The following is a 13501-nucleotide window of genomic DNA, read 5'->3' on the forward strand; positions in this document are numbered from 1 at the left end:
AATTTTACAAATTTCCATGCAGTTTCTTATATTATTTGGACGCCATTATGGACGAAATGCGTAAGCGCGGCCGCCATCTTGTCCAATATTTCTGCCGATGAAACACTTGGGAGGTTGGGAGAACACTCGATACGCTGGAAACCACTCCGCTATTTTAGCACTAACGATTGAGTTTTATCATCAGCGATAGATATTTTAGCACTGACGATTAATATTTTTGGCACAAATGGCTCTCCATACTCAGAGCACCTATAGTAAGAAATACGCAGGCAAGGGTTAATGGGATCATTGACCAAATGCATCGACGCAAACATATTGATGACATGACTAACAAATGGCTTTCACAAACTCCAAATCCGCCTCACGAAAATACACAAACCTACACCGGTCGGTAGACCTATCATCGCAGGTTGTGACGACCCTACTGCGAGAATGTCATATTTTGTGGAGACACTGCTCCAGCCTATTGCGCAATTGCAACAACCTATATAAAGTATACCACTGCTTTTTTCAATTTCTTAGAAAAAACAAAGATAGGCAAAGATACTATTGTGGTATCAATGAACGTTTCTAGCTTGTACACAATATACGTCCAGAAGAAGGAACGAATGTAGAGTGTGTAGCATACTAAAAGTTCCACAACCATAACGCACCGATCCCTCCAAACACATGGGACCGCTATGGGTACAAAAATGGCAGTGTCACTCGCCAATATTTTCATGGCGCAAATTGGAACGAAATTAATCCAACAAAGCGAAACAAAGCCACTGAGAATGGAAACGTTACATTGATTAGGTTTTCTCCCTTTCGGATTGCGACAGAAAAGAGTTAGATCGGTTTATTAAACGAGCTAACTATTTCCACCTTACTATCAAATTCATGGCCGAAATATCAGAGAACCAAATGGAAAAAGATTCGCAAAAGATTCCATCTTGGACACCAAAACCCATTTCAAGCCGACCGAGACTAACCACTAGGCGTAAAATATGGTTTCATTAAAGGTGAAGCAATAAGATTGCGTAGAGCTAACTCTTCAAAAGAAACATTTGAAGTGGGACTCTTGAACTTTAAACAACACCTCAAGAAAAGAGGGTACCCAGAAAACATCATAGAAATGTCTCTGCCAGGTGTCAAATTTACCTCTAGACAATCGGCTCTTTACATATACACAAAAGCCAAAGGGTCACGATCGTTTATTTCCTTTTGTCACAACGTACCACCCGGCATTTAAAAATTGAAAACAAATACTGGTGGGACATCGGAGTCTGATACACAGTCAGCCCTTGTTTACAAAACCTCCGATCATCTCTTACAAAAAGGGAAAATCCCTTGTGAGGGCAAAAATATAATTAGAAGGCGATAATGCGACGCGACCACAAAAGTTACATGGGGAGGTCGAGCCGGTCTATCTTTTCCTTTATACTCATTTCAATGTCCCTTATTAATAGATTTCAAGAAAGTAAACAAGATTTGATTGGTTCATCTTTGTTCATCAGGCGGGAGACTGGTTCAAGTTTAAATCGAGAACAAATCCATATTAGCACTGACGATTGAGTTTTATCACTAGCGATTGATACCTTAGCACCAACGATTGAGTTTTACCACTAGCTATTGATACTTTAGCACTAACGATTGAGTTTTACAACTAGCGATTGATATTTTAGCACTAAAGATCGGGTTTAACCACTAACGATTGATATTTTAGCACTTACGACTGAGTTTTATCGCTGGCAATTCATGATATTTTTGGCACAAATGGCTCCCCATATCTCTCAGCTACAGCCCTATGTTGTAAATGGTTACAATGATTTTCAATGACGAAATGTAAAAAATTCACACGATCAACATCAATAATAACAGAGCCATTATCTAAGTCCTTAGATAGGTGTTTAAAATAGCATGCTAATGTCTAAAATCAGACACTATATGGTAAACAATTTTACACTAGTGTCTAGAAATAGAACACTAGTGTTTAGAATCTGACACTAGTGTCTAATATATAGAACAATAGTGTTCACACTGCAGTATTCTTTGAAAAAGCAGATTACAAACTTGCAAGAATTTAGGATGGGGCTCCTAAAATCTCATAATTTCGATTCTATAATACATATTTTGAAATCATGAAATCCGCTGTAACTTATCATGAGCACTTAAACTGAAAAAGCAAGGAAATTTTTTAACCCTTTAACTCCCAGTTTGTTATTTGTTTTTCAAGCCTTCAGGACAATTATTATCAATATAGTGTAAACAAGTTCAACTGCTTAGCATTTCCAAAACTGAATGATAGTTTGCTGTTTTCAGAGTCTAGAGGATTGGAATTTTTAACCATGCATGAATATAGTTATCGATCAATCAAACAATCATTAGAGTTTGTATCCACGCATTCACGTAATTTCCTCTTTCAGTTTACTGAGTAAAGAAGCTCTTCATCTTTTACACCAGCCTTTAAATTATCCAATGAAGTCGAACAGCGTAGTTGTTGAACATTCGTTGTCAAATATGCAACGTGAGGGGTAATAATCACATTTGACATGTTAAATAGGGGGTGGTCCTTGGGAAGAACTGGTGGATCTGTGACATCTAATGCTGCAGCTTTTATAACCCCCCTCTGTAATGCCACGGTAAGATCATCATGATTGACAGTTCCTCCACGACCTACATTAATAAGTGTTGCTGTAGACTTCATAATCCTGAGTTCTTCTGCTGAAATGAAATTAGTTGTTTCAGGCGTCAATGGTAAGCACAGAACAACAAAGTCAGACTCTGTCAAGAGCTCCTTTAATTCCAAACAGAATGTAGCACCTGAATTTCATGGAGAAAAGAAACAAAAATAAGTGAGAAATACAGAAGTGTGCCCATCTTTAATGATGTCGTCAATATTGTTTATGAAAATATGTAGGTTCAATTCAGGCCTGCAACTAAATATGGCCTCTATCTCCACTATTAGAAATGGAAAAGGAAGTCAAAAAATAAAATTTCAGGCTTACATTGTAAGTGGGGTGTAATCCTTCCTTACAATTACAGAAGCCATTACTTCTTCTGACAAAAAAATTCAAATTTAAGTAACAAGAAATTTTAGGGATGTTCATTTCCGGATGGTTATTTCTTTCTCAAGTACAACAAGGAGGAGTCGCCATCGTTGTAATAAGCGTTAAATCGAGGCTTCTCCATATAATGATTATCCTTAATTCTCTTCGCCAATTCGTTAATTTTCTGCACGTAGCTATGGACATATCTATAGATGCTGTTAGCGGCCCTCTTTCAGTACTAGTTTCAGCTTTTCAGAGCTAGGATACTGTTTCGTTGAAATTGTAACTACGTCACAGTCAATTAATGAACTTAATTACTTTCCTAATTGTGATACACTTCAAGCAAGACAACCCTTTGGTAACTATTCTGTTTTGTTATATTTATATTTTACTGTAATTATTTTTCTGATACGCTTACTATGTGTAACTTATAGATTTCGAACAACGCTAACGAAGAATAAACAGCAGTTTGAAACTCATGGTTTTGGATGCGTATCACAACAAAACAGATACGTTTTTTTAACGTAAATTAAGTTTAAGTCACCCTTAGCTATTAAGAGTGCAAGTGGGCACCAATGTGTACATAGAGACTATTTCTACTCCTATTCTGAAGTTCAACTTCGAACTTATAGCCTTTTTTCCCTAAAGTCATGTTTTCAACCGACTAAATCGCAAAGTACCATCACAAGTCAAGTGCGTGCTCCCAGTTTTTCAAAGGACCCATTAAGTTTTTCTGTAATGCAAAAGATAAGGAAGTGAAACGTAGTGCTAAGAAAGGATAGGAGGAAGTGGTTAAAGGAGAGGGCTACAACAGCAAAAAAGGCCAATGAGAACGGTAGAAACAAGGAGCTCTGGTGAGAGCGATAGTAAGCATATATGAAGGGTTTGAATGCGCTGTGATCGCCGACGGATGCGAGGCATCAGACTGGTTCAAGATTAAGTTGGGAGTAAAGCAGGAATGTGTAATGTCAGGATTCTTATTCTTACTGGCCATGAAGTGTCGGAGGATCTTGATTTTTCGGACAACAGCGCACTTCTTTCATCCAAGTTCAATGACTTGCGTGAGAAGACTGGGAGATTGATGAAGGAAGCAGCTAGAGCTGGCCTTAAACTTAATGAGAGAAAGTGCAAGACACTGAGGACTTAGTTTGTTAGGAACAGGGAGAACATTGTAGACAAGGAAGATGGAGGCAATGAAGATGTTAGGAACAGATTGTAGAAGGCACAAAGTACATTCCAGAGGCTATGGAAAGTGTTGTCGGCCAGAGAAATAGGAAGGAGAACCAACATACCCAGATCACAAAGACCGATGAAAGAAAACTGAATAGTTTCCAAAGCCAGTGCCTAAGACGGAAGGATGAGATGGCAACAAAGAATGACAAACAAGAGAGTTGTTGAAATGGCAGAAATCAATGAAATTAGCTGCGAGGTGCGAAGAAGGTGGAACTAGTTGGGACACGTATTCAGGAGAGAGGGTGGGAACGACTGTTTTACGGCATTGGGGTAGACACAAGAAGGTCGAAGGGCGAGAAGGAGATCAAAGACCACTCGGAGAAGGACTTTCAAAAGAGAGAGGGGGGGAAGTATTTTATAGAATCAAACATTAATTTTTAGATACAATAAGGTAACTGATTTGAGACAATCGTTTTGAGAAATATCACCATTGAGACCTCATTGCCAAAATTGTGTGGTCTCGGCTTAGTTTAAGGTGTTGCAGACTATCTGAGGGTTCAAACTTACTCATTCTACAAATCACCTCGATCGGTATCACTTGTTACCTGAAGATTTTTCTAGCTCTTCTTTCCTCGTTCGACAATGATATAAAATGTTCATTTTGAATCCTTTGGCTCGCTCAGAAAGTGCCCTTCCAATATTCCCAAAACCGACAATGCCAAGAGTTGAACCAGTCACTTGTGATGAAGGAAGTGAGCGCAAAATATTCTAGTAAAATAAAGTTAACTTCTTGTTAATTATTCTAGTGTAATACCCGGGGATCACTTAAATACCAAATACCTAAAATTGCCTTAATAAACTCCTGTTTATGTAACAGAAACTCAATGATTTCGTTGAAGTTAAACCCCTCTCTTACCTAAATGGCCTAACTCACTGACATCAGATTAGACTTCAAACAAAAAATGCCTCACAAGCCATTCGGCTGTGTATCATACATCTATTTCAGAGGAAACTAATGAATCTGCATCAATCTGCTCTTTAGGACAGTTCAAATACTAATCCCACCAGAAATGTCAACAAGAATGACCATTCATCTATGCATGCAAACTGGACAATTTCAAATGCTGACCTATAAATCCATCATATTTAATTTTTTCCTCTTCATTTGCACATCTCGGAGAAAATTAAACTAACAAATACAATTTTGCAAACAATCTAGATATTTTCGTCAACCCCCGGAAGTCTTCGGCACATTTTCGGAAATTTCCGTAAGTCGTTGGAGTATTTTCCAGATGGATGATAAAATCTTACCGCTGATTGTGCTGCATCAGACGACTTTGCTATTTCGTTCGCAAGTAAAATTGACCTCGCAGATGCCAACAGCAAACCGAGAGCAAACTCTGCGACGGAATCGCTCGTAAAATGGCCTGGAACATAACCTACACGAATTCCACGTGCAGTAGCTTCCTCTACATCAATGTGATCCACACCTGCGCTTGGAGTACTGATCACTTTTAAATTCGGCAGCAGGTCCATAATTTCTCTGTTCACTCTCATTTTTGAACATCTAAATCCATCGTTGCAAATTATTCCTTTCACATTTTCCCGCTCGTTTTGGCTCAGATCAGCGACTTTCACTCCGTGGATGAGAATAAAATCGTCCTTAAATGAACGCTCGGCAAGTTCTAACATCATAGGCGATGGAGAAGTCGAAGGAACCAAACACAACACAAGTGGACGTGAAGACATCGTAAAAGATTTCCTTAAGATAGTAAACGACAGCCAACACTGTGATTTTATTTATAAGTAAAATGACGTGGGTAAGTGTCGAGGGCTGAGCCTGACGTGGTTCTATTGTGCGATAAACCAAATTAGTTGGTTGACAACAGGAAATGATTTTTGTAATCATATACAGTTCAAGAAAGGGATAATCTTTTGTGAGAGAATAACACTGCTTGTTATCGGAGAACGTCGCCTTTTATCGTGATATGTTGATTTATTAGAAATAAACATTTAAAAATTCTGCCATTGCGTGGATACTATCTCCAGAGGCCGGAGAATCAAGCAAACGTGAACTCAAGGTTGTACACCATTTCGTAAGTAGAATAAGTAACGTCTTGTAGGTGGTATTGTAAAAAAAAAAAAAAAAAAAAAAAAAAAAAAAAAGGTTGTACACCATTTCAGGTGGTTGGAGTGGACTTGCAGGTCCTATTCTTTACCAAGTAAGTCCTAAGAAAGAAAACAAAGCGTATTTGGTGTTATATGGATGCAGCTTGACCAGGGCAGTTCACCTTGACTTAGTTAAGTCTCTGGAAACCAACTATTTCCTGGCAAGCCTGAAAAGATTTATTGCCCGTAGAGGAATACTCAAACTCTGGATCAACATTTAAAGTTACTTCCCACCATCAGAGGTCGAAAAAAATCGATTTTCTTTTAAATAACCAAACTGAATTCAAACATTGAATCTGACGTTTCCTTTAAGAAATTTTCTGAAACCTTCAAAAGCACCCGAGTTATTTAAAAAGACGTGTTTTCAAATATAACTTAATAAATCAGGAAGGTGTCATAATCTCGGTCCTGGGCGAAACCCCTGGGGGAACTTCCGCGGCAACCTCTCATCTTAGGGCTCGTTTTTCAGTTATTTCCATATTTTGTTTGCATCGCGCACTTGACAAAAGTCACACGTGGCAGCTCTTTGTTTATGAAAAAAATCTTTGCTTGTAGTAAAAGAGAAACCGGAAGAAAGTCCTTGGTAAAAAAGAAAAATTTCCTCCTATGAGAGAAAAGTCGCTTAAATTATATCTTTATCGTAAGCTGCAGTTAGTAAGCATTCTTCTGTTGTACAGTTTGCTAAGATTTTAGTAAAACCAGTGCGCGTACGAATTTTTTTCCGAAGGACACCCGCGAAGGTGGGAAGAAACCTTAAGACGCAGTCTCTCTAAAAGTGTTCTGGTGCGTTTCGAGTCGAAAAATCGATTTCTCTCAAACTTTGCCCAAGCATCTTTCTTAGTCTACAAGTAATCGAAACCACCTTGGTTTTTTCAAATAAAGCAAAATATATTTTTTCTGAGCGAAAACCCTTCGGTGCTCAAACGCCCGTTTTTAACAACACCGATTATCAAAAGTAGCATAAATTGCTGACCTCGTATTTTTACAAAATTATACTTTAAGCGTTTTGTTTTGTTTCGCATATTTAGATCAACCCTTTATTACAACAGAGCACATAAGTTTTGTTTTTTTAAGGGTTCTTTTCGCTAAAAATATTTTTGTTTGACACACTTTGACGCTACCGCCGTGACCTGAAATATGCAACTTTTTATCTCGGCTCAGTGCAAAACTTCAGCCTCTTCCCGTCGGTATCTTTTATTCAGACTGGCTAAAATAGGGTAGAAGAGCATGGAAACATAAAACATGCTGTGGTTTCGGCGAAATTCCGAGTCTAGAATAGCCGGCTAACAAATTACGCGCATTTTCGAAAATTCATATGGCCAACTTGTGTTTGACGAGTGATTTGAGTCCTTAAAAGCTTTTTAATGAGTTGCATTAAGATAAAACACCATTAAGTAGGAAAAGATCTTCATTTTCATCTCGAAAAACAGATCTGCCGAAAGCTGACTCTTGGCTCTAGGCAACCTCTAATCTATCAGTCATTTAGAGAGAAAGGGGGGAAAAACTTTAGTGGCCAGGACAGCTATCACAAGATTCAAGTTTATTCAGAATAATACTAAGTTTCAAAGTCAAAGTTTTCGTATACGTGGTACTTAAAGTAAATTATTTTTCAGTTGATTTATGTGACATGTGATCAAAGAATATTTTACCACGCGGACTGATGTATCTTAAGGCCCTTCTTCTGAGTTGATGAAACCTCAAGTTCTCACGAAGCGTGGAACAAAGAAAAAATTCTGAGTCCCCATGGACTCTTTTTCTTTTCTTTGGGGACTTTATCCCACGCTCGTGACAAGACGAAAAACATATTTCTTTATTTCGTTACCGAGCTCAAACCTAACCATCTCTCTTATGTAAATTAAGTTCCTCGTGCTGCTTCGTCCATGTCGATAAACCACAAGTTTTCAAGTAATCGTCTACGATTAAAGATTTGACCGGAACATATAGAAATCAACCAGGTAGAATAGTTCCAAATACTACAGAGTCTACGAGACTTGTCTTTTTTTTTTTTCCCTGCAATACGTCCCCGCACCAAAAAGTGCGCGGGTGTGTTTTCCATCAATTAATTTTTTGTCATTTAACCTTATGCAGTCTCAAATCCCACCTAAAAGAAGAAGGACTTACATTTTACTCATTACCCTAGTTTTCGGTCATGGTGTTTCCAGAACACTCAAATAAATATAAATCTTTTTAAGTCTTCTTATTTTCTCACTTCGTCCAGGTATTCTAGGTTCCTGAAGGTCTACTACGTATAATCCAGAATCCAAATAAACCAAACTGTCACAAATGTCATTGACAAAGTTGTGGAATTTAAATATACCGAAATGATTGTTTGAAACTTGCATTGCGTATAATTTTACTTTTTCGCGAATGAGCAATCTTCGACCATTTTTTTCCTAGCCAAAGTTGATTTGGTGTCTCTTGAGTTAGATGTGATTTCAAAATGCTTGCACATTTCCCTGAGCGTCTTAACCTTGAAAAATAAAGGTTTATTTTCAAACGCCATTTCGCAAAGGTTGTAGATTCATACATCACTGGATGCTTGATACCACTGATTTCAGACTGTACGTCTACACTGGCTTTCTCGAGCATATGTTCATCTGTTAGCGAGGCAAACTCTTCAGCTATTTCTTCATTATTGTCAGGCTCGGCGTCATCGCTGGAGGTTTGCTTGCCACCTGATCGCTTTCTCTTCGCAGAGAGTCGCGAAAAAATCCCTGAATTTGAAGCTTTGAAAGCCACTCCATTCTATAAAACATTCGTGTGCCATTTGTGTTGCGAGCATTGCACATATCGTTAGCTACTTGTGCAGGACCTCTTTTTCTCCCAGTTTTAGACCAAATCAATAATTCATATGGTTTATTTGTTTTGTTTTTCGAAAAGGTATCTCACTTCCGACGATTTTATGCGAACTTATAATTTGTGACACAAAAGAGGGAAACCTTTCAATAAATAAATTCTCGTGGTGAAATTTCATTAGATTAAAGGTTACATTTTCGAATTGAAAGGACTACACTTTAAGTGTTGTTAAGATGAACAGTTTCTAAATGAACAACTTGAAATATTCTGAATAATCTTGTCATAGTTACCTCGGCCTCTAGACTTTTTCCCCCTGGCTTTTCTCATAATTGACTGATAAACAAAACAATAGGTCGCCTAGAGCTAAGAGTCAGCTTTCGGCGGCTCTGTTTTTCTAGAAGAAAATGAAGATTTTTTTAACTTAATGATGTTTTATCTTACTGCAACTCATTAAAAAGCTTTTATGGACTCAAATCACGCCGCAGTTACGAGTTGGCCGCATAAATTTCGTTTATTTTTGAGACCGCCCTCATGTGCATTGTTAGGTCGAATTTTCTAAAATGCGCGTAATTTGGTGGCCGGCTATTCTAGGAGTTCGCCGAAACCACAGAAATTTTTTATATTTCCATGTTCCTCTACCCTACAGTTTGAACACCTCATAGGACTCTTTAAGAGTGTATTTTATAAGACCATTAGGCAACGGAACATTGTGTTTCTCAGAGTTGGAGGAAGTTGTATTGGATGTAGAAGTTGCCTTGAACAACAACCCTCTTAGTCTGGTAGCAGAGACCGGAAAATCGGGCTTTCCTTCACCCACGAGCCAGAAAAGGTTTGACAGTGGATTTTATTAGACCAATACCTCCTGAGTAAGGCTCACTAGGTCGTAAAGTCGAGAAGTATACGATCTGAGAGAAAGGGGGGTTTGCTACGTCACCCATTAGTCAGTGTGAAAACAAGGTTGTAAAGTGAATAACACTTGTTTACTTCTCTTTTTACACCTTTATCAACGCTTGCGGTCCAAATACCCGGTTAGTTCAAAATACTTGCTTCATTAGTTTACTTTTACCAAAAAAGCGACGTCACGTGACTCATCACGTGAAGAAAAATCCTTAAGGAACTGTTAGACCTGAGGGATGCATTCTCGTGACTTTCAATACTTCATCAGCGCAACGTGCTAGCTCAAACTGAACAGCTCATTTTCTTCTTTAAACCACTCTTGTTTAGCCTGACCAGTATAAAAAATGACTTGAGGTCGTCTCCCAAATGCAGAACACTCTTTTAGCTCGTAAATCCTTCTACCTGTTTGTAGGGATAGTTTCTTGTCATTGTGGTTGGCCAGTTGGACTGGTGGTGGTTCTGGTCCATACGGTCATACGGCAACCATAGATGTCGCATGAGTTGTGTTTTTTTCCATCGAGGGTTTCTTCATTGACATCTGTGTTGTCTGCCGCTAGTTGAAGAAACAGACCAGGTGCTATATTTGTCGGTACAACAGTGCCATACTCATCCGCATTAGCAAGTATTTCCGCTGCAATATTGGTGTCTGTCGGACGTAGTTCGTAACAACTACAACAGTGTCCCATTTTGTTGAGGAGTGTTATAAGGAGACGCGATGAGGTGAGATGGTGCACACATAATGCTTGGCCTATGTGCTTTGGAAGCTTTGTACGCGTACGACTATCACTTGAGCAATGAGTAATGTCCTGCGCAATACTAATGACTTGATGTTAGTTCTTCAAGGATTCACTGTAGTGACAGTCTGAAAACTTAATAATTATCATCTTAAATTAGAAGCAGAGGATAAACAACTCTGAGCATCAGCCTCGTCTTCATGTTTTGTTATTTAATCGAACAAGCATTGATTTTCGATCATTAAAAAGAACAAAATACCTGTAAATGGTGAAGTGAACGTTTGGACAGCCAAATGACAAAAGGTTTTGGATAAGAGAGGCCGAGAATCAAATTTCATACTTGTTTATAAAAAGACAAGGATTTTTTTTACATTTTCAAGGGCTTCTTAAGGATTTTTTTTTTAATTTTCAAGGGCTTCTTAGGATTTTTTTTACATTTTCAAGGGCTTCTTAAGAATTTTTTTTACATTTTCAAGGGCTTCTTAAGAATTTTTTTTACATTTTCAAGGGCTTCTTAAGAATTTTTTTTACATTTTCAAGGGCTTCTTAAGGATTTTTCTTGTCTCGTGATAAGTCACGTGACGTCGCTTTATGGTAAAATTTAACTAATGAGGCAAGTATTTTGAACTAACTGGGTATTTGGACCGCAAATGTTGATGAGGATGTAAAAAAAAAAGGTAAACAAATGTTACGCTCTTTACAACCTCGTTTTCACGCTGATGAAGGGGTTACGTAGCAACCCCCCTTTCTCTCGGATCGTATACCACTTTTCGACTTTACGACGTAGTGAGCCTTACCCAGGAGGTATTGGTCTAATAAAATCCACTGTCAAACCTTTTCTAGCTCGTGGGTTGAATGAAACCCCGATTTCCGGTCTCTGCTACCGTACTGAATTACCTAAGGGATGATGTCCAGTTACCTATTTTCACTTCAAATTCGATGCTACGCGTCAACCCAACTCATCTTCCAGAATTACATGCGCATGCACTCCACTACCCCAACAAGGATCTGCGGAAACGGGTGCGATACCTATGCGATGGACCCATGAGTATGTGCGGAGTCTACGAGAACAACATCGTGAAGTGGGGGAGAAAGCAGACCTCTCATCCCAACGGTGGAGATGTTGTGATTGTGCAAGACGAGAATAAGAACCGGAATCACTGGAAACTAGGGACTGTGACCTGGCTCATTAAGGGGAGAGACGAAATGGTCAGAGGTGCGACTCTTCGAACAAGCTAAGATCGTAGCTTGAAGCGTCCGATTCAACAGCTTTACCCTTTAAAGCTTTCATGCGTTATGTGGCCAAATTCAGCTCTTAACCCGAAGCCGTTGAATTCTGTGTGAGACCGAGAAGGGATGCTGCAGCGGCATATATACAGTTAAAGAAAGGGATAATCTTTTGTCAGAGAGTAACATTGCTTGTGATCAGAGAACGCCGCCTTTACCGTGATATTTTGATTTATTTGAGATACACTTCAAAAACTCTATCTACTGTGACAATGCGTGGATACTATCCAGCGGCCGGAGAATCCAGCAAATCCGTTCTCGCAAAAAAACGTTAAAAAATAGACCCGCTCTGCAGGTTACAACCTATAACTCCCCTTTACTACCGGTAAGTACCCTAGAGCGTTACTATTTCTCCATTGCGTGACATCCGGTGAGCCTGGTCCGTGACAGAAAAAAAGAGGGTCACTGAACGATGACGACAAAAGAGGGTCACAAAACGATGATCTCCAACGATGCAAAGTTTATAACAAACGGAATCCAAGATCCAGGCCTAAAGAATGAATATGCACTCTTCGGCAATTACAGAACCTGCTTGTCCATACAGATTTTGCTCTTGGTTCTTAATTAATCTGGGACAAATCTTTTCCAAAATCCGTAGATCTTCAACCCATAAATCAGCAAACCTTTTTTTCTAACTCCGCTTTTCTCTTTGATGGCTTTTTATTTCTGAAAGCTCGCATATACATCGAAAATCAGTTGTGAAACGAAGCCCACTTATTGTTATTTAGGTGAAAATCGCATAAAAAAGGGTATAGAACATGCATTTTACTTTGTCCAGAGAGAAACTCATTTCAAGAATCAAGCTGTTTCGGAAATTTTGATACAGTAGAATTTCTTTGTCTTAGTCTCTTACGAGGGGCAGCGAAATAGAATTACTTTGTCTCAATCTCCTACAGCTTACTTGAGTACGAATCATTGTTTGAATTTTATTTGTAACAGTCGCACCTGTTCCGCTACCCCCTGGTTTGCGGTTAAAGAGCTCTAAAATTATTATTAGCCTGTGAGTACATCCTGGTTATTTGCGCTGAGGCACGAGCGCCTTTTAGCCCACTAGTAAGTTAAACGCCATGTGCAATACGAGAGAGAGAGAGGTCTGTATAGGATCTGGAATCTTTGACCTTTCGCCGGCTAGCGTGGCTTAAGGCTTCAAACTTACTGTAACCCATTTTGGGCTAATGATGAGGCCCTGACCGTAAGCTAGAAAAGGATGCGATCGATAAAAGAAACAAGAGCCCGTTATGGGACATTACCACGCGCAGCTGAACAATGATGCAAAGAATTAACTGCATATACACTCTCATGAAAGGCCCATTCATCAGTTCCCCGATAATAGCTTGATTTATCCGACCACATATGTTCTGAACTGTCAATATTGTCACGGAATGGTTTCGCTCCCACGAATCAAGTTTTAACGGA

General features: G+C 38.9%; 1 protein-coding gene, 1 long non-coding RNA gene and 1 pseudogene across 2 annotated transcripts; 1 reads left to right on the forward strand and 2 right to left on the reverse strand.

Moving 5' to 3' along the window:
• Nucleotides 1-537: 537 nt before the first annotated feature.
• LOC149036899 (uncharacterized) lies at nt 538-1349 on the forward strand (annotated as a pseudogene).
• Nucleotides 1182-6098, reverse strand: LOC113680986 (uncharacterized). Its single transcript, XM_027198039.2, has 3 exons — nt 5514-6098; nt 4808-4970; nt 1182-2802 (listed from the first exon to the last, which is right to left on the reverse strand). The coding sequence occupies exons 1-3, from the start codon at nt 5949-5951 to the stop codon at nt 2402-2404; spliced, it is 1002 nt and encodes a 333-aa protein (XP_027053840.2). The 5' UTR covers nt 5952-6098; the 3' UTR covers nt 1182-2401.
• Nucleotides 6099-6335: 237 nt separating this feature from the next.
• Nucleotides 6336-9586, reverse strand: LOC149036900 (uncharacterized). Its single transcript, XR_016181916.1, has 2 exons — nt 9458-9586; nt 6336-6431 (listed from the first exon to the last, which is right to left on the reverse strand). It is a non-coding gene; the product is annotated as an uncharacterized LOC149036900 (long non-coding RNA).
• Nucleotides 9587-13501: the final 3915 nt, after the last annotated feature.

Source organism: Pocillopora damicornis, chromosome 12, assembly GCF_964200805.1.
Source record: "Pocillopora damicornis chromosome 12, jaPocDami1.2, whole genome shotgun sequence".
NCBI classification, from domain to species: Eukaryota; Metazoa; Cnidaria; class Anthozoa; order Scleractinia; family Pocilloporidae; genus Pocillopora; species Pocillopora damicornis.